We start from the raw sequence: 24,518 nt of genomic DNA, 5'->3' as shown, positions 1-24,518 counted from the left end.
ATTTATATTTTTTACTTTTAATCAAAATTAAAATTTCATAAAAAACATCGTTCGTAATTTTCAAACGTTAGTGCAACAGAAAGAACGGAAAGATGGACACTCGCTAGTACTTCTATAAAGAAAATAGCATGTTTTATCTCTTATGAGATGACTTTTCCTTTTTTCAAATTACTCTAAATTTTCAATACAAAAAGCACATATATATAACAAATAGATAAAAGTAAATTCAAATATTAAAATAAATGTGTACAAACATGATATGCGTATATATAAGTCCAGTTTTTTTTCTATCATTTAAAAAGTGTAACAAACTAAATGAGTATATATACTTACTTTTTTATTATACCAATTATACCCTTAAACAACTTTTTTTATAATAAAGATTGTTGTTGGTGTCATAAAAAAAAATAAGAATTTAGATTATATTTTTTTGTTATATTGTTGGTGATATTGAAATAGATATTCATGGTTAGTTTGATTTGTTATAATTTGAAAGAAAAATGTATTTATATTTTTATTTTTAATCAAAATCAAAATTTAATAATAAACATCGTTCATAATTTTCAAACTTTAGCGCAATAAAAAAAGCGGAAAGACAGACACATAAGTGTCCGTCTTTTTGTTAGTCAAAACAAACTAGATGAGTATCGTAATGTTCGCCTTAAAATATATAGACATCCAATCATCCATTAATACGACCCTACATGTCTCCACATACTACTCTTTCAAAAAAAAAAAATGTCTCCACATACTATATAATTTCAATAAAAAATATGTCTCCACATACTACTCCCTCCGTTTCCAAATACATGTCACAATTTTATAATAATGTGCACTATTCACATAGCTTAGTTTCCAAATACATGTCACAATTTTATAATATGCACTATTCACATAGCTTACTTCGACCATATTTTTTTAACTAATATATATATATATATATATATATATATATATATTTATAATATGCACTATTCACATAGCTTACTTCGACCATATTTTTTTAACTAATATATATATATATATATATATATATATATATATATATATAAGAGTAAATTACAGTCCCCTCCCCTCAAAGATGCTTGAATCACACTCCCCTCCACTCTTATGTTAAAATATATACACTCCCCTCCCCTCTTATTCAAAACATATTAGAAAACTTTTCACTCCCCTCCTCCAATAGAAGCTTGAATTACATTCCCCTCCCCTCTTATGTTAAAATCTACATTTTGCTCCCTCAATATATATTTTTTATTTCTAATAATCTAGCAAAAAAATAATAATCTAACACAATTCAAAAAAATAGTATTGCGGATCTATTTTAATATAATAAAAAATTGAATACATATTTTTTCGCTATTTTTTATTCACAATTTCATTAACATGTGGTTTTAATCCCTATTATAAAATATGAAACAACCCAAAATAAAATTAAAATATGGGAAAGATTACTAAAGACAATAAAGCATGGTTATTTAAAAGTTACTTTTATACTCTAAATGATAAAATTAATAGAAAAATATTTAAATATAATTATCATTGACATTTAAATTATCAAGAAATAAATTAATTTTTCTTAAATGGTGGTTCAAAATTAATATATATCATAAAAATATTTGTTTATGTCAAAATAGATCAAAGTGTAGTGCATATTTAATTATTAAGGGAGAGAGTTATAATTCAAGCATCTTATAAGAGAGGGAAGTATAAATTTTACTTTTCAAGGGAGGGGAGTGTATATTTTAACATAAGAGGGGAGGGGAGTGTAATTCAAGCATCTTTGAGGGGAGGGGAGTGTAATTTACTCTATATATAAATACAAATGTTTTTTTTTACAAGACATAAATACAAATGCTATCATGTAAGATGTTTGATTTGTCTCAATGAATATTTTCAAAATATCAAATTTTTATAATTTTTTATTATATGTATAATTAAAGATATTAATTATATCTATAATTATATTTTCAAATGTTATCATGTAAGATGTTTGATTTGTCTCAATAAATATTTTCAAAATATCAAATTTTTATAATTTTTTATTATATATAATTAAAGATATTAATGATCAAAGTTGTGTATTGACATATGTACGGGAGTTGAGTGCGACATGTACTTTAGAACGGATGGAATATATAACAATTAATAAGAGAGATAAAGTTTTACTAATAAAAAATTAACAAGAGAGATAAATTTTATATTCTGGGTTCGTTTGGTACATTTTTTTTAAGAAAAAAATCATTGTTTTTAAAGTATTAAGAGTATTGCTAGTTACAATTTTTATAAAAAAAATAATCAAAATCAAAAAACAACTTCAAATGAGAAGCGGTTAAGAATAGCTTTTAAAAAAATAGATTTTTTTAGAGGAGAGAAAAAAATAAGGGTCAAAAGATCAAATTAATTTTGTAACAAAAAAAATCTACTCCCTCCGTTCCTTTTTAAGTGTCTTTTAGAATGAATTTTTCGTTCCTATTTAACAGTCGTTTTGGTATTTTAAGGGTATGATTTGTCAATTATACCCTTTGTCAATTATTCTTATATTTTTCAATAAAATTAATTAATGCTATATATTTGGAAAACTAATGTTTGTTTTTTTAAACAAAGTTTGTTTGTTTTATTTTAATACAAAATTTGTTTCTTGTTATCTTCAAATTTAAACAAAATTTTGTTACCTATGATAATAGTTTCATGAAGAGTTAAAATTATATAAATAACATGAGTAGTACTTGTTAAAAATTTCAAGAGATACACACAATATTTAGAAAAATGAAAATTGTTTGTTATGAGATAAAGATAAAGCACGCAAAAAAATAGGATTGTTGGAGAAAGAGAGTTTGTTTGTTACATATTAAATTTATTGGAAAGATAAAGTGTGTGCAAAAAAACAGGAAATTATTAGTGGATTAAAATGAGGGTATATTAGGAAAAAAAGTGAGCAAAAATACATTTCGCTATTTTTGTGTTAAAATTCTAAAACGACACTTAAAAAAGAACAAGGAGTACTTTCTATAGTTGTATCCAAACAAATTAAATTTTTTTAAAGTGATTTTTGTTAAGGTAAACAAACACAAAATAAACATTATATCAAGATAATTTTTATTTTAATACGTAACAAACGAACATTGGTACAAAAGCTAAAGCATGTATATGATTAAAAATCGTTTTTTTTTTACGCAAAAGAGAGATTAAAAAATAATTGAGAAAGATTTGATAAATTATTTTTGGTGAGTCTATATATAGAAAGAAAGGGAGATAGTATCAAACAAACAAAACAAAAAAACGGGTTAGGTTTCTCTCGATCTCTTTTTAACGCAAACCCTGATACATCTGTTTTGTGGTTCCCATCCAAACTTATTCATTCTGAACTCCAAAGAAGAAGATAGGATCAGTAAGTTACCCAACGATGTGCTTCAAGTTCTCATGATTCAGAAGGACAAGGTTTGTTTAATCCAACCTTAATTTGGTCTATATAAATTTGATGTGAAATTAGCCAATTTTTATGAAATAGATTACATAAACTAGAAGTTGCATTGCATCTGAAAACCAGTCATTTGTTGCCTGCAGAATTCTTCACCAATTTCAGGATGGGATCCAAAGCAGAGTGTTCTCAAAAGGATTTAGAGGATCTCCGGATGAGGTGTCGTTTGTTGAGCATGTTTTGCGAAAAGGACTTGTTTTGAAGACATTGATTATTTCTGATATTTCCTTGGAAAAAAGTAAGAAGTACGATGTTCTCAAAAGATTATCAAACGTGCCAAGGGCCTCTGGAACGTGCCAACTTACATTCGATTGAGCTGGTATCTCCTATGATGTGATCTCTCACCCTCGATCCATTTCCTTCGTCTTAGTACTGAATCAAATCAAAGATGATTAACATTGTGTTTGGTCTTTTGAATGTTGAATCTTGTTTTTAACTGCATGTCGTGACATTTCAATTATATTGATGCCACACCCTGAAAGTTTCTAAATTTTCTTTTATCTAGTGATTTTCTACTGTGTGATATTATCATCATTGCTACTAAAGGTGTGTTTTTTTTGGAGAAATACTAATATTTAATACTCTGCATTTCGTAAAATAGAATATCATGTTGGAATTGTCTTTGTTGGTTTTATTTGTTTAGGTGTATTTGTCATTTATTGATTTTATTACTTGTATAATTATACATATCCTAGTGTCAGCACTAGGATGAGCTCCCTTGCTTATGTTGCACCGGCATGTTTAACTTGGACATTGTAGAGGGCGCCTCGAAACAATATCAACTTTGTTAATCGAGATAAATGTTATGATTCAAATTGGCATATAAGAAATTACACTTGGCATAACATCATTGATTGAGGTAAATGAACATGTGGCTCATGATCTTAAAATAAAGGAAGTTTGGATTGTGCATAGAGAAATGATGATCAATAATGGGTATGAAGAAAATTGAAGAACTCTCATCTCTCCCTTTGGTACTCTTTTGAAGAGTAACTAGACTCTAACTCGAACGATGTACGGGTTTTGTAGAGTTTCATATGTAAGTATCAAAGTGGTTATATTATTAATTTTAGAGTTACATTTAAAGTCATAGAAACAATCAAACTAAGTGATGATTGAGAGTGGTCGACATGCAAAATCTCAAAAAAAAAAAAAAAAAACATTAGTTTGCATCAACAAAAATGAATATGGAATCAAAGTCATAAATTAAATTATGTGAAAGTAATCAAACATGGAAATAAACACAATAAAAATGAGTGTAAATGGCTTAAAAAAAAGTCTTTAGGATTACATATTCACTTTAGAAGCAACAATATTTCAATAAAAATATTAGTGGTCTAGTGGTAAAAGCTCTAAGGTGTTGTCAATTTTGAGAACCCTTACGATAATTTAGTCAAATGTTATTATTATCTGTGGTCAGCGGCGAAGCTAGAGAAATTTTTACGAAGGGGCCAAATACAAATAATTTGGTTGGGTAAAAAAAACTTTATATTTTAAAATATTATATATTAAATTTAAAAGTTAAGTATGTTTAATCTCTAACTATGAAATTATCGTCTATTATGTTTGACTATTGATAATTTTTATTGCTAAAAATACTTTCTTTATAATTGTTGTAGAGAACGAAATGTCAAAATAAGACAAATAAATTTATTAATCAAGTAATAATTTTTTAACCTTTTAATTTATGCTAATTATTTGCAAATGAATTTGGTTGAGGTAGCTAAAAAAATATTATTGGGGTAGTTAGCCATATTAATATACCTAATGAGTCGATAAAAATAAAAATTTTGGGGTAGCAAAGCTACTCCATCCTTTCAAAGGGAATCGCCCCTGTCTGTGGATTTAATTGTATGGTTGAAATCTTTTGGTCTTTGAGAATGTCGAGGAGAAGTTGACTCCCAAAATCTGTGGACCAACACATTATATTCTTTAGGCTCTGCCGCTTATGAATCTTTTTCAAGAAAAACGTGTCTCCCTTTTGAACCTGAGCCTGTTCCAAGTAATAGTCAACACATTATAGTATTTTTTAGGTTCTGCTGGTGGGGACCTTGTTTGTGTCATTTTGGTAACATTATGACTGAAACTATGAGTGTTGAATCAGATAACGTGGTTTAGTCTATGAGAAATGATATTTCTACAATCACTTTATTACAACCTTTTGACAATTTTATCTTTCATACTCACATTATATTCTTATTCTCTCTCTTTCTTTTTTTCTTTCTATTGTTTTGGACCAATGAGAAGAGAGAAAATGAAAGTTGTCATCAAAGTTGTCACAAATGATTGTACATATCATTACTCTTAGTTTATCTAGGTCTAAATGAATGCCAATATACAATAGGTGTGTGATGTAACATATTCAAATATCTGTCGGTATGATTAGGAATATGATAAAGCTTACTCATATTCAGACATAAAGCTTTCTCTGCAGGTGCTTAATATTCTACTGCTGGTTTCAAATTTTGACAGGGTTTGGTTATATATATTGACAAAATCATGTTATGTTTCTTATCAACTTGTGCAGGAAGTCTACCTATCTATGACAATGTTGGGGATATAGCTATGCTGCTTATTAGAACTTTGTAAGGCCATTGTTTAAGAGACAAATGTTCATCAAGTATGTTAAGACCAAAGTTATAACAGTTTATAATCTTAGTCGTCCATCTTTGATAGGTCGGAAACCGGTGCGAAAGCCAAAAAAAATGCAACAAAACAACGGTCTCCTATGTCGAGTATTACTTCAAGTCTGTTGATACCCTTTTCCTCAAAAAAAAAATGTCGTTGTTCAAGTATGTAGTCTCCAATCAAAAATTGGACCTATTATAGGGAGCTTATGCCGACCTACGGCATATTAATATTTGCAACAAAAATATATTATATTATCATAAAAACTAAAAAATATTTGTATTTTTTATAAATCAGTTGTATGTTAACTGGTAGGTATCCGATGAACAACAACAAATGTTAGATTTTTCCTTCAAAAATAAAAACAAATGTTAGATTTTTATTGGGCGTGTATAAACATAGTATGTGCTACGCCGCTAATGATTTTTTTTTTTTACAAATTCAGTTGTCTAATCTGCAACACCTATCTTGCGAGGAATAATAGACTTACATCGCGATATCCTTTTATTCCTTATTCTGATTTGGGTTTGGTTCGCATTTTCTGACATTTCAACTATAAAAAAAATCCAATCCTTGCAACGGATTGTTCATGAAACCACTATCATATCCCGATGTTCATTTCTATACCGTCATTGGATATCTTTTCCTTATTTGGCATAGACACTTGTTATCTTATGGAGTCTACCCGGGTTGGGACCTCAAGCACAAATCTCCTAGTTCCATGGAGAGAAATCTCTCCTGTTCTAGAGGGCCGACCTATTCCATGGAGATATTTATCTACTATTCTGGAGGGGAGCCCTATTCCATGGAGTGAAATCTCTCATGTTCTGGAGGGGCGACCTATTCCGAGCGAACATGAATGGGAAGCCATAAGCTCCCCTTTTTATTTGGCGTCGGTTGTCCACGTCGCGGAGGGAAATAGAGGACCGTCTCACCTTTGATAATTGTCCCTCCTTATCAGACTTCTAATGTATATTGAATTAGATATATGGAGGGCCATAGAGCCCGCCTATGTTAGGAATATACAGAAAAAATTGGACCAAACAACTGACGCTTTGTTGCACCCAAAAATTATCTCTTATTATGAGGAAAAGAAAGTCGTCGCTTGAACTTTAACGTTCATCATTTAATCCTTGTCCCTCTTGATCAATTTGAGATTATCCCATTTCTACCCCGTCAGATATGTAACTTATATTTCTCATTCGCAAATCCTTCTTTCTTTATGTTGTTCACTCTCGGTTTGATTTTACTGTTGATTTATTTTATTACTAAAAAGGGAGGAGGAAAGTCAGCACCCAAAGCTTGGCAATCCTTGGTAAATGGGAAGGACATTTTTAGGGTAATAGTTGAATATTCTAACTATTTTTAAATGATCTACCAAATTTGTTAATTATGAGTTATCATCAATTTCTAAGCAACCAAATAATAGTGTATTTAAACCAATTTTTAATGTCTATATAAAATTATCATTGATCAGCATATGTAATGATAAAATTAATAAAATCATTTATTCATTTACAACCATTTGGTGACAATTTTTGTGACAATATTCTTTTTCTCTCTTTTTATTGTCCAAATATCATTTATCTATTCCAAAATACGTGTATAAATGTTATGTTTGGTTTCACTTCTAAATGTCTTAGAAGTGTTTTTCAAGTGTTAAAACAATTCTAACTCTATAAAATTATGTTTGTCATTCTTTTTTTCAGAAATAAATTTGGAAGCTAAAAGCAAACTACTATGTGTAGCTTTTATTCTAAAATTGATTCTAACACACAAGTTTATGATTCAATTAACGTTTTCATGAATAAATCTAAACACAAATCACTTTGGATTATGCTAACAAGTGTTCTAAATACACTTGTTAAGGAAACCAGGAGTAGTAGGTTTGCATTAGATTCAACAATATTTTACTCCCTCCGGTCCTTATTATAAGAAACAAAACCAAAAAACATCAAAACCAATACAATCATTGATTAAAGAAACTTTTTGAATATTTTTACAAATATACCCTCATAAAAAATTGTGAAACATTAAATACACACACTAATATTAAAAAGAGAAGCATTAAATGAAGGATATAAAAGTCTTTTAAACAATAAATACACCTTAAAAGTTGTGAAATTTTCTTATAAATTGGACCAAATTTTTTTTTGAAAATTTTCTTATAATAAGGACCGGAGAGAGTAACTTTTAAAAAGTTAAATTCATCAATTTTCACCATTTCACAATGCAATATTTCTATTTATATCTTCTTAACAAATGTCCTAAGGGCACTCTTTAACATTTCCCAATCACTTTATCTACAACTTATTTTTAATTAAAATCAATTTTACATGATTAACATAAAATCAATTTTTTTTTAAAAAGCATATATATTAAAACAAAATCACTTGATCACTTTAGTAAATTTTGCAATTGGTTTACTCATTTGATGTGGGGTAGGGTTTCACAGCCCGCCCTCATAAGCCCGTCGCTTCTCGTTATCAACAACAAGCATCATCACTCGTTGTTGAGTGATGTTGTCTTGTCTCCCTCTACTGGTCAAACATCACACTTTCCTTCTACTTTCATCGACTTGGTCTTTTCTTATCATATTTTGCTTCCTATTTTTTTTCAACTTTTTTTAATCTTCTTACTCTTCTTACCACTTTCCTTGAAACTCAGTTTGCACTTATTGAGTAACTTACGTTTGATTTTGCTATCATGGGTATGCTTTGATTTCCATAAAGATTCAACTTTTGCCTTTTACTTTTCATGGGTTAGTTATTATCCTAAATTCAATAATGACCTCGTGCACTTACTACTACTTTACTTCAATTATTAAGATTCCTCGGAACTGTTTCGTTTTCTTCATCATGCTTATCCATGCTTAATCTTCACCAAACTCGCGTTGAAATGTCTCAAAATTGAGCTACATAGAAGGCCATTTCACAGTTTTGATAAAGTCTTCATTTGGTTCTGTTTGTACTTCTCCATAGAAGCAACAATTGTATATTCTTATCTTCATCACCATCATCATCATCATCATCATCATCATCATCATCATCATCATAGGTAATTAGTTTATTTCTGTCTTTCAAATTTATAATAGTGAATTATTTCCATCTTTTGGAACTGATTATTTGTTTGCTTTGCTCTCTTTTTAAATTTCTCCTATGGTTAGTCTTTTTTTTCGTGTCAACCAAGTATGCTGGATTTGAACCAGGACCGAAAGAGATCCCTTACCATCCCATCTAATTGCTCTTGGGTTTCGGTTGGTTTTTTTTTTTTTTTTTGCAAGTTGATTAGTTAGCAATTAGAATAAGAATACATGCTATATTTTTTGTGTAAATTTAAAATGGCGCCGTTTGAAATTTTACAACATACAATTTATATTAAGCAATGATGATGCTATAGTTCTACTCTATTGGCTGGAGTATCCCATGTAAATTTTTCCTTCTTTTTATAGGGCATGTTAGTTTGTGGCTAATTTGATAGGGGGAGGGGGAATATGTTAGCAGCAAGGATTAAACCATGGACCTCCATCTTAATACTCATTTTCTTTTTGAATTAGTGTGGATTTTACTTTCCACATAGTGTTAATGATCCTATTCACGTGTTACCATTGATCATCTTGTGCATATGCCACTTGATCTATGTGAGAAATTGTAGGGTCTGTTTGCGATGGGAATTTTGGAGGGCAGGGTTATGGAATACTAGGTCTATATTATAATTTATTTGAGATTTTTAAAAAATTGAAAAAATACTATGATATATAACAATTCAATCACACTTCATTCATAGCTTGCTAATTTTAAAAAAGTCCTATCCTCCCCTCCCAAACAGACCCTTAAGCTTACTTTCATTTGTTACCGTTAATCATCTTCTGCATATGCCTGTTCTACTCTTATGAGGTAAGCTTCATTCTTTTTGGCTTATAGCTGTGAATTTACATCCCAAAGTTCAATTTGCATTTTGGAACCATTAATTAACATGAGCTTGATTTTATGCAAGAAGTGCATCAACTGACTCAATATTATTTCCCCTTCTTATTTGCAGCAAACGGTACTCCCTTGAATGGGAACTGATAGTTGTAAAGTGGCAGAGACATTACCAGATCCCCGCTTTTTTAAGGTACATAAAATAATTGAACTCAACTATATTGTAATGGGTTTTTTTCTTAACATTGTCCTTTCAATCCCTGTTGCATTTATTGGACTGTTTACTTTTTGGGGATTTGTTTGACCTAGAAAAAAAATCAGATGACTTTGTAACTTGAATGATTCTTTTAGAATATGTTTGTGTTATTTGTAACTTCGCTTGGATATTGGAACTAAGCCTTTCATCGATTGTAATTCATGTTAAAGGTACATCGTAGACTCTGCACAGAACTCAAGAAATTAGTTGATAAGGTGTTAAGGATCTTTCCGCAGATAGAGGAAGCACGTCCTCGGTCCTCATCAGGAATACCGGCTCTGGTTTTGCTAACCAGTACAATTGATAAAGCCAAACAACTTCTGCAAAATTGCTCTGATTCTAGTGTACTTTACCTGGTTCGTAGTTCTTTTTATTATTTCAGCTGGTCAAATCTGTATAATATCTTATCAACTCAGAAATGGGACCACCATTCATTTTTCATGAAAGCTCCTGATTTTTTTAGGGTATCTGATGATGTTCTATCATACATAGCTATATAAACTTTACAAAGAGTTGGATACAATTTTATAACGTTTAGAAAAATATTGATCAACTAAAGTTAATGTATAATTTTACTTACAGGCAATAACAGGGGAGTCAATTCTCTCAAAATGCCAAAAGGCAAGAAAGTCATTAGAGAAAAGCTTAGTCCAGATTCAAGATATAGTTCCTGTTATGTTGGCTGCAGAGGTTAGTCAAGTTAATACCATACTTATTTTATGAACAATCCATTTAATGCAGAAGAGTCTATTACCTTGTTCAGTGATGTGGATATCTTTTTAAAAAAAACGGGGCAAGGGAAAATTATTATTAATTAAAGTGACACTAATGCTCATCTTTCAATGTCTTTGAGGGTGTTTGAACGCTGCCTTTTGAGGCTACAAGGCCAAACTCCTACAACTAAGCTTACACCTCATTGACTCAGTAATTTGAATAGTTGCATGTCTCTATAGGATTTATTGTATTGTGTGTGTGTGTGTGTGTGTGTGTGTGTGTGTTTTCATAACATCTGATCTCTCTGTTACAATATATATCCATTTGGACCCCACTTAGTGGGATAAGACTTGGTTGTTGTTGTTTATATCCATTTGGAGCTTCATTTTAATGCTTTTGTTGTCATTGCAATGTCTAATGCAGATTTCTCGAATAGTTGATGATCTTAGGCGTGTCACCTTTGTCCTGGATTCTGCTGAAGAAGAGGCTGGGAGGGTTATGAGAGAATTGCTCCAACAAGGTCCTTCAACCACAGATAACGATTCAAAGGAAAACTCAGACGTAAAATCTCTTCAGTTTGCAGCGGCAAGACTTAATATCACATCCGCAACAAGCATCGTAATAGAGAGAAGATCTATTAAGAAGTTACTACAAAAACTTGGACAAAATGAGGAAACCAAAAAGGTGATCTTGAAAAATCTGTTGTATCTTCTGATAAAGTATGGAAACTTATTAAACACGGGAGAACAAGAGGAGGTCTATTCTTATCGTGAAAAACCTGTAGCGAATGAGAATTCCAGTCATGATTCTTTACGCACCGATAGTGTGAATTCTGAGCCGTATTCAAACCACGATCAGTATGGAATTCGTGCCAGCGAGTTGATTAGAGTCGCACCTCCGGAGGAATATGCGTGCCCGATATCTTTAAGGTTGATGTATGATCCTGTTGTCATTGCTTCAGGAGAAACATACGAGCGGATGTGGATACAGAAATGGTTTGATGAGGGTAATGTTATATGCCCGAAAACTAAAAAGAAATTGCCGCATTTGTCGATGACTCCTAACGTTGCTTTAAAGGAATTAATATCAAAGTGGTGCAAAACAAATGACGTCTCCATTCCTAATCCAAGTAGGCAAGCGGAAGACATTCGCTCATGGGAAGCTTCAGTCACTTCCATTAGGAGTTTCGGAAGTTCCATGAATGGTTTGAACGTGCCAATGGATCTTAGTAACGTATCATTTGGATCGGTAGATAACAGTTATAATTCAGACTCCTCACTTGTGAAGGCTAGTCGTGGCTTAAATTCGATGTTGATCAAGACTAGAAACAGTTCTCGCGGGCATCAATCTCGTTCGCAGATACATGGCTCATATCTGGCATCCTTGTCTGAACTTCATGAGCGTCAATGGGATTCACAGTGCCAAGTAGTCAAAGATATGAAAATAGATTTCAAATGCAATTCTGAAGCTTTTAACTCTGTGTCACCGGATAATTTCATTGACCCAGTTATGAGATTTCTGAGCACTGCATGTGATAAGCATGACACAAAAGCTCTGCGAGGTGGATGTCAATTACTGTTGGAATTTACAAAGTACTGCAGGTACAATTTATTTTGCCTTCGCAATTTGGTACTTGATACATTGTTAGGTAATTTGGTACATAATATTATATGAAGCGTATGTTTGGTTCTACGGTAGCAAAAATTAATTTTGATTGAATTGATTTTAGTTAAAAAGTGAGTTTAAGGTAAAATGATTATGTTTTGATATGTTCACGTGAGAGTGAGTTGATCAATAAATGAGTGTAAAAAATCACGTTTGGTTGCAAGGGATACAAATCCTAGCTTTAAGTTAGAATCAATTCTAGAAGCAAAATCAATTCTAGTCAGGAACCCCCAAACACACCAAAATCAGTTTTAAGTCTTCAGAATCACTTTCAGCTCTCCCAAAATCAAAACATGCACTAAGCCTGTGTTTGGTATCACGGTACAAAGATGATTCTCAAGTCTCTATGTAAATTTACCGTGTCTTTTACGAAAGTGGAATTTGTAGAGGTTAGTGAACGCACGTTCTGGACAGGACGTGGGAACAAACACACCATAAGTTGTGACAAAGTAGATCAAGAATTGTCCTTTCAAAACAATATTCCATGGGCCTAGAATAAAAAGGAAAACTTGATATGTTACGATTATAATTTCTTCCAATTTCAATGCGCGAAAAAAAAAATTCCTTTCCAATTTCAAAATACTTACGCTCTATCTGTGCATCTGCTTTTGATATTGGGTTTTGGAATGACTTCTTTGTGTTCTTCATGCAGAAATGGTGTGATAAACTTAAGTGAAGATACATGCAGTGTGTTGGCAAGTCTCCTCGAGACTGAAGCAATTGGAGAAGCTCTTGCTATACTGGAAGAATTGTCAAACCATTGGTCCGATAAAGCGAACATTGCAGCTTCCAATGCACTGACTTCTATTTTAAAGATCCTTGATTCTGGTAACCAAGAGTACCAACGGAAAGCTATTAGAATAATGTGCAATTTTTCATCCAATTCTGAATTTTGTTCGTACATCGTGTCTCTCGGGTGCATCCCAAAATTACTACCATTTTTCGAAGACAAGTCCCTTTCAAGAGACTGTATATGCATATTGAAAAACCTTTGTGATACTAAAGATGGTAGGGTATCTGTTGTTGAAACTAAGGGATGCATGTCTTGTGTTGTTGAAATACTTGGGTCCAGCACAGACGAAGAAAAGGAATTTGCACTGGCGATTGTACTCTCTTTGTGCTCTCAACGCGTGGAATATTGTGAGTTGGTTATGGAGGAGGGTATTATACCGTATCTTGTCAATATCTCCAATGTGGGAAACGATAGCACAAAGGTGTATGCATTGGAACTGCTCCGACTTTTAAGGGATGTCGAGAGCGAAGGTTGCTTTGAGCAGAATCTCAACAAATCTAAAGATTCCAACGATCAATATGAAGAAAAGAAATCGTCAAAGAAATCCATATTTTTGAACAAGCTATCACGGTTCGGAAAATCAAGTTCAATTTCATCAAAAAACAAGAGATAAAACTGGGCTCTCCTCATTATTAGAGACATTCCAGATTGGTGGATGCAAACATGATTATTAGATAGTCTTACTTACTATTTGTGATTGGATATAGGACATGTGTTTCTTGCAGTTTAGTCTAATCTTGCACCATCTATGATGAGATCAAAATATTCTTTCATAAGTTGTCTGCTGGGTAATTTTGGTCAGTAACTTCTGGCTGTATGATATGATGTGTAGTTTTGCTGTATGATATAATGTATAGTTATTTTGACATACCAAAGCCAAGCAAGGGTTAGAAAAGGTAGTTGGCAAGTTCTCCCTTTTCTCCCCTTCTCTCAAGAATCAAGATGCTAGAGAGGTGGTTAGTGCCATGTGATTTGGTGATCATAGATTATAGTTGTAGAAATAGCCTTAGGTTAGGCACTGAGCTGATATCTCCATTATTATTGTATATATGACTATATGTTGATTAATATATATATATTTTGAAGGGTCTATACTTTACACTGCTCACATACCACAGACAAAAAATATCTTCTTTTTACTCTAGCGGCATTCATTTCTCTTTTTGACCCACCAGTGATACTCAATTTGACTGATGCAAGAGGAGGGGTCATTCTTTTAAAAATCTTCACTGAAAAGTTGTGAAAATAAGAAGATAAAATACTCTTGAATTTTAAAATAATAGATCCATATTCTTATTGATTCTCTTGAATAAATTGGATTTATAAATAAATGAATGAAATTTCAGTAAATATTTCTTTAACGCAGTTGGTAAAGACATTGTTTAATATTCTAAATTTCTTATTCATTTTTTTTGGTCAAGTCTAAATTTCTTATTTATTCAATTAAAATATGAATTTTTAAGCACTAAACTATTTTTAAAAAAAAATGATTATGAAATTTCAATTTCAATAAATATTTCCTTAACAGAAAAAGGTAGAATATTAATATAAAAAATATAGTATATTTATATTGAAGCAAATAACGGTAATATTTTGAATTGAATAATTACAATTTGAAATACTAGTCCGTATTTATGAATTTTGGTTTTGGTTAGTGGAAGAAGAAAGAATGAGTTTAGAAATGGCAGCGGAATCATCAGAAGGTGAAGAAGAAGGAAAGCTAAGCGGAGGTAACCAAGTTTTGATTATAGATGAAGACCTCCGTGAATTAGGGAAAAAAGCCGCCTGGAGTGTTAGCTCCTGCAAAACCGGCAACGGCGTTTCTTCTCTTCGCGACGATAATCTCGAAACCTATTGGCAGTTACTTACTTTTACTCTCTCACTCTTCTTCTCATTCATTTCTTTTCACAATTCCGCTACTCAATTCATTCAATTTGTTTTCAGATCTGATGGTGCTCAACCTCATTTTGTTAACATTCAATTCCAAAAAAAAGTCAGATTACAAGTAAGTAACTATATACTACTACCAATTTCATTTTTTTTTATATTATAATTATGTTTTTTTAATTGGAAAATTGGTTTGTTGTACTAGTTAGTTGTGCTCTATGTGGATTTTAAGCTTGATGAGAGTTATACACCCAGTAAGATTTCCATTCGTGCCGGGGACGGCTTTCACAACCTCAAGGTATTTTTTTCAAATTCCGCTATTAAATCACAGACAGACATAGACACCGGTAATAGTTTGAGGATTACAATGACACTGACACTGAGACGTAGACACCAGTAATCGTGTGTGTTGGGTACCACTATCAGACACACTTTTAATCTTAAGTGTCAATCCTAGTTTTATTGATATCCATCCGTGTCGGTGACAGCTCTCATGACCTCAAGGTCTTTTTTTTCAAACTGCTTTATTAAATTGACATGAGAGTATGTGGATACTGATAATAATTTGAAAATTGAAGTGATTAAATGTAATCTCGTGTGTCGGATACCAGACACGCTTTTAATATCAACTGTTTGTGCTAATTTTATTGATATTGGTTTGACTGATCACTGTCACTGATGATCAATTTGGTTATACTGAATTTGTGAATTTTAATTTTTAGGAGATTAAAGCTGTGGAACTTGTGAAACCAACTGGTTGGCTTTATTTATCATTATCTGGACTTGATCCTCGGTAAGTATTTTTCGGTTATGTTTTTGGTTTGGTATTCAATCTCAGATGTTGTTTGTTGCCTTCTCACTATGTCCAAAGCTAGCAATTTTCCGTGCATTGAACTAACCTGCAAGTCATTATTTGATTTCAATATAGACTTCTGAACTGAACCAATGTAATCTAATAACTGATCTTCTATAGCAGTGATTAGTTTCTTGTTTTTTTATGCAGAAACTTTGCTAGTTTTTCTTTTAATTCTTGCTCCTTGGGTTGTGTTGTGTCCTTGAAATTGTGTTTGGTCATAATATACATGAAATGAGTGTAATAATCTCCTCTAAAGTGAGAGTGTAACCTGAGTAATACCAATTGTTGATGAATAAATCAACCATTGATTTTCTGTCCAACAAATCATGTGGGTGTTTAGATATCAACTTTTGATTTTCTCACTTTAGAGGAGCCAAACCCAATAAACAATAAGTTCCATTTTCATTTATCTACCATTAGACCGTGCTTCTTGATTCTTTCTTACCATGTAATATAACTTGAGGTTTTATTTACTCTCTTGATAGCATCTTATGATTTTCCTTTCATCACCAATTGCAGTGAAACATTTGTCAACACTTTTATGTTGCAAATTGCCGTGTTATCAAACCATCTCAATGGAAGGGATACTCATGTGCGGCAGATCAAAGTTTATGGGCCTAGACCGTATGTCTCCTTATACTTTTTAACCAATTTCTTAGACATACAGTTACAATAATATTTCAGCTTTCTAAAACATACCCCTGTTGCAGGAACCCCATTCCACAGCAGCCATTTCAATTTACTTCAAGAGAGTTCATCACCTACTCTACGATAAGATGAGATTTTATGGAAGGTGTTAATTAAGCCAGTCTAGTGTTAAATCAGAGATGACTGCTCACTGATTGATTATATCGTGCGGAGATTCCAAACCAAACCACTAGCCATTCAAGTGGTAAAAATATATTTCACTGATATCAATGTTCATCAAAACATGTCATCAGGAAATGTGGCTATCAGTGTACCCTTTGCTTATTGCTTGCTGGTACTTCTAGTTTGTTTAGATTTGCAAGTGGGTTTATATATAATAGGATTAAATATGGCCCTTTGTTTCTTGCTTATTTATAGTTTGTTTAGATCTGCAATAGGTTTATAATAGGATTAGTTATGGGATCTGCATTCTCTGAGGCATCCTATTTTTATTATTTCAGAACAAAAAGATATGTGGATATCATTTGAATTTCTTTGCAATATTCAACCTGCTATCTTTTTTCCTTTATCCATGCAGCAATTTTTTTCCAGACAACAAGTCTATATCTAGGTAATGCATTTTAAGTAATAACTCACCATCAAATGGATCTTAGAAGTTATTTTAATACTATCTTGAGTCACCATCAAATGGATCTTAGAAGTTATTTTAATACTATCTTGAGTCTTAAATAAAATTATGTCCAAAAACATAAACACTGATCATACAAGAGTGTTGCTATCTCCTTTACCTTGCTTGGGAATTATTATGTAACAAGGTAGCTATCTTTTTTGGTTTTTCCTGATTTTGTTCCCCGTATTTTTTTGATTGTATTTGATACTCTTTCAGCTGGGTTTTTGGCACTCCTTGTGCTGAAATCTTCAGACGTTCAGTAATATATTCCATTTTAGCTTCTTCAAAAAAAAAAAAAAAAAACAAGAGTGTTGCTATCTAGCTTCATCATTCTTAGCTTTTCTGGGCCTTTTTACATGTAAGCTCTTCCCAAAGTGGCAACTCTAGAATTTTAACCATTATGAGTCAGATTTGTGTAATTTTTTTATTGTGATCAATCACTTGAGTTTAGAATAATTTTGACAGGTCGAGTTTTATTGTTGTCAATCACTTGAGTTTAGAATAATTTGACAGGTCGAGTTGGTACTCTGCAGAGGAAATTTTATTTGCTTGCAACCTTGTAAATTAAAGCTTATATGCTTGCTTTGGAGCCAACCACGTTCATTAATATTCACCTTGCAGTCGTGCAAATGCACGAAGAAATTTTTTTCTGATAAATCTCAAGTAGAAGCTTGAAAGGGAACCTACTATAAATTGATAATATGAATTTAACTGGTTGGTTTGCAGTTAATAACCTGATTTTACATTTAAATGATTAATCTTTTTAAACTACTGGTTGAAGAGTTGAAATGAATTGGTGAATGAATGAATTAGCACATGGCTAAACAAGAATGAATTAGCACATGGCTAAACAACTTTTCATTAAACCAATGGATCACCTATGGATTTTATTCAATTTTCTTGAGTACGATAACAAATAGTATGTCATCCGATCACTATTATAAATAAAAAATATATTTTCACAATGATTAAAAAAATTAATGAAGTGCAATGAACTTTCTAGATTTCATATGAAAACAAGTTAAAATTAACTAAAGTATCGTTGATATTTAATTGAAACGCATCAGAGTTCAAAAAAAGAGAAAAGAACCCAAAATTACAATAAAACAAAACTTCAAAAAATTGGGAAGAAAACAAAAAATTAAAGTTTTTCTTCTGGGTTTATGTGGTAGACGAGATGAGGAGGAAGATGAAAGGCAGGGTAAAAGAAATCCTAAAAAAAACAGACAGATAGATGTTACTTTTTTTTCCCAATAAATGTGAACATTCATATTACTTTTTATAAATCTACAGGTACATATTTAGTGGTACACCGGTGAAGGGCTTAATTAAACATCATCCCATGGAATCCACCTTATTTTCCATGTTAGGGATGTCCTTTTTTTAATCCTTATAAATAATAGATTAAGCATTGTTTGTCTAGCGTCCCGATGATTCTTCACCATTAATTTGTGAAAGCTAAAATTAGTAAGCAAGTGGATGCACAGTTACACACATATCAAACGTGAAAACAGCACATAGTCTCACTTCATAACATATCATTGGGTGGTTGTGCCTTTGACTAGAACTTCAGTAATCACTAATCGACCATGTAGTGATGACTTTTTCTCAACGGGACCCACACCCCATAATTTTAAAAACATAAAAACACAAAAATTGGTGTGGTGTTCATGAAAATTATTAAAACTATTATCCTACTCAAAACGCACTATTATTTATAATATTTATTTGGATGTGTGGTGCAAGACGGCATAAATTGACCTAAACCTAACGAGGTGGGTACCCATTAATCCTAATGAGATTGATAAGTTTCAGTCATTCAGAGGTTATGCCAACCAAACACAAACCAATGATTCAATTGTTAATCACCCACTAAGAGATCACTGAAATAATGAAGATAGATATTTAGCTCTTGCGTAAAGAATGTATGGTGTGTATGTTAAGTTACCTGTAATTATACCTAGCTCTTGCTAAAAGAATTGTATAACATTAAAGTCATCAGAAATAAACATTAACAACTTACAACAGTTCAGTATTTAAGCTTGATCAAAAGCTTCATCAGTGAGGAATACTAGAAAATATGTACTATATATTATTATAAAATACACTAAACATAATTTAATGCTGCAGGACTATGAAACAACATACAGAATAAATTCCAGAATCAATACAACTTATACATGGGGAGAATACAATGATTGAACAGCTGAGAATTTCACCTGCATTCACAAGCGGATATGCCTAGCATTTTAATATGCAACAAATCAGCAGGTGATGATCACAGATGTAGTTACACAGCTCTCATTCACAAGCAGGTTTGGTATCAAAGCTTGTCAAGCAGATTGCAAAGGCTTGGAAGGCAGAGAGTGGGTAAGAGTAGTCCATGGTGAATATATCTTTTCCAATCTTTCCAAACTGTAAGATTACCCTTTCTTGCTCAGAGGAAGAAACATTATGAGACGGATCAACAGAAGCTACAAGTTGAAAGTTCTTAACAGATGCCACTGTAACACGACCCATGAAGTTTAGGCACCAACACTGGAGCTGCTCATGCCACCTAGGAGACTTGTTTTTAAGTACCAAGGAGTCCATCGAGCCTTGGCTCGGTTCTGGTAGCTCTGATAGGCAACCAGAGTACGAATCTGTCATTGGACTCTTTTCTTTCAGTGCTGGTGAGGGAGGAAAAGGTACACTGAATATTTGAGGTAACGATGTTGGGGTTGGGGCGATACCCCCTTCCTGAATAGCTGAGATAGGTATAGAGTTCATGATGCAGTGCACTCTTCTTGGCCCTCTAGTCCAGAGAGCATTTAGCTCATAGGAAATGGTGCCAACAAGATTGTTACATGCTGGAACTCTTGGTGACACCTGCTTAGAATTAAGTCTCGCACTTGGTCGACGATTAGGTTGAACTGCAGCGTCATGTGGAGGTTGGTTGTCATATATAGCAAACTTGGTTCCCCAAAAATTAGACCTGCCAAATGTATAAAAAACATGTTGAGATTACAAGGGGTAGGATTAAAAGCTGATATAAGGGAAATCAATGTTTCTATTGACCAAAACTTGCCTCAGTTTACCAACATATTTGTTGCTGGCTCGAGAAAAATCGTCTGTGCCCAAGGATATGACAAAGTCGGTGCCTGTGGCCCTTCTTATCTTTCTGGCGGCTAACAACAACTTATTACTCTCATGCTCCGCTATACCGTTACGACAAAACCAAAACAAGATCACTTAAATGCATAGATCATAAAATACAAAATAGAAAAAATGTCGGTGTTGACAATGAACCACAGTCTAAATCGCAATAAATAAATAAAAAAGCTCATGAACTTGGAGCAATTTGAAATTCAACATTCATAGTCAGGAATGCTAACTTGAGTAACTTAAAGATGATAACTTACATGGCACCAAACCTAAGTACAACACGAAGGTAGAAGTTTCTCTGTTCCTCCTAATAAAGCACTGGATCGGATAATCACGAGGACCGGGCTATTCATACACATAAGGAAAGAGAACATAAGAAGCATAAAAAAAACCTAAGGACCAAGAATAATTTGGATTAGACTAAAAAAGGGGTGAAGAATTTATTACTTGCTTCAATGAAATAGGAAATGTGATCCTTCCACATTGCTGAGGAGTTTTGATGATCTCTTTAGTGACAGACCTCCATGATTTACATACCGAAGCACAAAAAACAACAACAGCACGTGCAGGCCAAGATGTCTCACTCTCTTCAACCCTACGGATTATGTCCAAAAGCAATTCAGGTGGTAGACTCGCCCATTGTCCCTGTTGAATAGGTTCAACTGGAGTTACATCCGGAGCAACATGTGACTTTGACCGACATAGCCAATTCTTGGTGTCGGAACCACGCTTTGATATGCTACCTATTCCATTTTTCATCCCCTTGAGCTCGCGGACTATACTTTTGAATGACATGTTTCCACACCTTACAAACTGCACCAATCCAAACCAAAGCTTCTAGCTTGATGATCCTAACAAAAACACAAAGGCAAAGACTCATAATCAGTTTATAACCAAACAAATATAACCATGTAGCTCCTTATAACAAATGCATTGCATGTAGACATTGTTATAAATTCAATGCATTCAAAACATCACAAACAAAAATATCTAGCATAAGTCAACAACTACAAACAATCCAGCCCAAAATTGGATCCGAATCCTCTAAATTGAGCAACTCACTTCAAAGTTTAGAGCTTAAAGTGATCATTTAATATTTATTCATCAATGGTCAATACTACATCAAAATTCAATCTTTGATTTGGTTATTAAGTCAAATCCATCAAAATTCAACTACAATTAAAATAATAAGTAATGAATATAATCAAGGTTTATTATGGTCAAGGTAATACCTACAAAATTAAAATGCTGCAATAAAACTAAAAAACTTATCACATTTTGTCATCTAAAACTAACATAAAAATAAAACAAAAACAAAACGAGATAATAGATCTAAGAAACAAAAAAGCCCCAAAAAAGAAAAAAAACGTGAAATTTCCATAAAAATCTGAAATTGGACAAAAGGTACTAACCTGAATGAAGAAAAAATGGATCAATAGCAACAATAACACTATAGAATACGGATCTAAGAAGAAAAAACAAAATCGGAGAAACACGAGCACAAGCAAGAAGGAGAGAGAGAGAGAGAGAGAGAGAGAGAGTTATTTGAATTTATGGCGAAAGTAAGAAGAACGAGAAGTGGACATCGTTTACTTCTTCACCGCCACCGCGATTCTGGAGAATCGCGTTTGGGATTAAGCTTTTTCATTATCATGTAGTAGCATTTTTTTTTTTTTGGTACAAATGTAGTAGCATTTTTATTTATGAATAATAATGAATGAATTTTATTATGTTTATTTATGTTGGTGAAAGTGAAATGTGATCTGCTTTTGAACTCAAACGTGGCCGTCGTGTCAGTGTTTGTGATTTTCTTATTGAGTTAACCGTTTGATTTATTGTATTCTCTTTAATCATTTTCATTTAATTCTATCTTATCATCAATGCAAATAAAACTACTGATAGGTCAAAGAAATAAGAGTATTGCTGTTCACACATGTTAAAAGGCTGAAAAACACCGGTAAAATACCAAAATACCCCCTCTGCAGTTAACTGCCGAGGAAAAATAAACCTGGCTGCAGTTAACTACCGAGAAAAACCTCGGTAGTTAACTACCGAGGAAAATAAAAACTCAAATTATCATCATCATCTTCCTTGTTTTACTTGTCAATTTTCATTTTTTTCTATTTCACTTTCTTCTCCTCCGATCTATTTCCGCCATTATCCTGTGCTAAAAACAACAACGCGAACAGGCTCTTCAAATCACCATTACCTTGTCTGATCTTGTGCTGGAAGTTTGTAATTGAAGGTGACACAGCTTCATTTTGTAATTCCAAAAACATACGCAATTTTAGTTTGAACATTTCATGGTTCGCGGACACCTGCGCTTCCTTGGACCAATTCCAAATCGCCGACACAAATGGAAGCCATCGGAACAGCCAGTCTTCATCGTTGAAGACAGAGGATTCGACAGATCAAAGATTTGTTAACTTTCGTTTTTTTAATGCAACGAGGAACAAAAATTAGTTGCAGGAACAAGGAACAAATTGAGAAGGAGGATGAGATTGTGGAACAAAAATTAGTTGCAGGAACAAGGAACAAATGGATTGTGAAGGGAATGAATTGAGCCAAAATACCAAAATACCAGTAAACCAAGGAAGATGATGATGATAATTGAGTTTTCCTCGGCAGTTAACTGCAGCCGGATTTATTTTTCCTCGACAGTTAACTGCAGAGGGGGTATTTTGGTATTTTACTGGTGTTTAACATGTGTGAACAGCAATACTCAAGAAATAAAACTGTATGGTAAAACTTTCCTTAACCATGGACCAAGATGAATCAAGTGTGTGTTTGGTTTTGTGGTGACGAAAATTGAATTTGATTTTGTATATTTAGAAGAAATATCTCCTATGTTGTTGTACGGTGAATAAAATTATGTTTACATGTTTTGGGCTTTATGTTCGTAACCACATTAGAGATTGGATAGTTGGTTTTTTCACTATGAAGTTGGAGGTGATGCGTTATTAGCTGAGCTATGTGTAATCTAGATGAATCTTGATTTTTGTTGAGAAAAAAAAGGCTATGACAACATTATTTGTGAGAGTGATTGCTTGGAAGCAGTTGAGCTGATTATTGATGGTCGTGATCATACCTTACATACTTATGTTACTGACATTCTTTGTATTACAGATGATTTACATAAAAATGACAACACTACATTGGTGCATGTTCGTATAGAACAAAATATGTGCGCATATTTTATGACTAAGGAAGAATCACATACATTGTGTTATGCTCATTAGAACTGCTCCCGCCTGACATGTAATCTCTCATCATGAGAGATAAGCTTCAAACTTATTTTCTCTTTTTCTTATTTTTTTTGTCTCGTTACTTCGTAACATCACAAAAAAAAAAGTGGAAATATGAGAATTTTTTTTTTTTTGAATTTGTTGATTGTTAGAATTCAAAGAAGATTATTTGGTTGAAAAAGTTTATTGGTAGAATGCATGAAGATCAAAAAGGTTTGTGGTTTAAAGTTTTGTCTCGTAAATATTGCATGGCTCGTAGTCAGGGTCGGCCCTGTGCAAGTGCATCAAGGCCCCTGGCACAAGGCCTAAAACTTAGAGGGGCCTCAAAATTTGGAAAAAACGGAAAAAAAAAAACTTGTACCTACGGCCAAAATCCGTCACTAAATGTCCTTTTTCCGTAGGTAAAAGTCTAAAAGACAACAATTTTGCTGTCAATTATGCATTATCCATAGGTAAATGCCTATTTGTTTGTGGGTAAAAGTCTTAAGATTTTTTTCAATTATATTTAAATGAAAAATTGTCAAGATTATAACGGGGCCTCCGAATTGTCGGGGACGGCCCTGCTCGTAGTGAGGTAGTGAGTAGGTCTAACCTAGGATTCAACATGG

General features: G+C 32.7%; 3 protein-coding genes and 1 long non-coding RNA gene across 7 annotated transcripts; 3 read left to right on the top strand and 1 right to left on the bottom strand.

The window, feature by feature from the left end:
- The first annotated feature begins 3,296 nt into the window (after positions 1-3,296).
- On the top strand, positions 3,297-4,062 carry LOC146900804 (uncharacterized). The gene is made up of 2 exons (XR_015023491.1): positions 3,297-3,441; positions 3,568-4,062. It is a non-coding gene; the product is annotated as an uncharacterized LOC146900804 (long non-coding RNA).
- A 4,541-nt stretch (positions 4,063-8,603) lies between these two features.
- On the top strand, positions 8,604-14,568 carry LOC146900803 (ARM repeat superfamily protein). 4 transcript variants are annotated; one of them, XM_085733288.1, is made up of 7 exons: positions 8,604-9,166; positions 9,276-9,365; positions 10,151-10,225; positions 10,459-10,644; positions 10,871-10,978; positions 11,426-12,603; positions 13,320-14,568. In XM_085733288.1, the coding sequence occupies exons 3-7, from the start codon at positions 10,169-10,171 to the stop codon at positions 14,071-14,073; spliced, it is 2,283 nt and encodes a 760-aa protein (XP_085589414.1). In that variant the 5' UTR covers positions 8,604-9,166; positions 9,276-9,365; positions 10,151-10,168; the 3' UTR covers positions 14,074-14,568. The 4 variants fall into 4 exon arrangements, with proteins under 4 accessions (XP_085589414.1, XP_085589413.1, XP_085589415.1 ...); XM_085733287.1 differs by lacking the exon at positions 9,276-9,365; XM_085733289.1 differs by lacking the exon at positions 9,276-9,365 and having other exon boundaries at positions 8,951-9,158; positions 10,149-10,225.
- Positions 14,569-15,124: 556 nt separating this feature from the next.
- On the top strand, positions 15,125-17,419 carry APC10 (anaphase promoting complex 10). The gene is made up of 6 exons (XM_085733292.1): positions 15,125-15,320; positions 15,405-15,465; positions 15,553-15,645; positions 16,070-16,140; positions 16,723-16,827; positions 16,914-17,419. The coding sequence occupies exons 1-6, from the start codon at positions 15,130-15,132 to the stop codon at positions 16,981-16,983; spliced, it is 591 nt and encodes a 196-aa protein (XP_085589418.1). The 5' UTR covers positions 15,125-15,129; the 3' UTR covers positions 16,984-17,419.
- A 2,069-nt stretch (positions 17,420-19,488) lies between these two features.
- LOC146900801 (tubby-like F-box protein 2) lies at positions 19,489-22,331 on the bottom strand. Its single transcript, XM_085733286.1, has 5 exons — positions 22,078-22,331; positions 21,113-21,516; positions 20,923-21,010; positions 20,589-20,718; positions 19,489-20,495 (listed from the first exon to the last, which is right to left on the bottom strand). The coding sequence occupies exons 2-5, from the start codon at positions 21,458-21,460 to the stop codon at positions 19,823-19,825; spliced, it is 1,239 nt and encodes a 412-aa protein (XP_085589412.1). The 5' UTR covers positions 21,461-21,516; positions 22,078-22,331; the 3' UTR covers positions 19,489-19,822.
- Between the last annotated feature and the right edge of the window lie 2,187 nt (positions 22,332-24,518).

Source organism: Medicago sativa, chromosome 8, assembly GCF_051527215.1.
Source record: "Medicago sativa cultivar Bolivia chromosome 8, Bolivia_mono, whole genome shotgun sequence".
NCBI lineage: Eukaryota > Viridiplantae > Streptophyta > Magnoliopsida > Fabales > Fabaceae > Medicago > Medicago sativa.
Note: the sequence above shows the minus strand (reverse complement) of the source record. Positions and strands in the feature narration are given on the sequence as shown.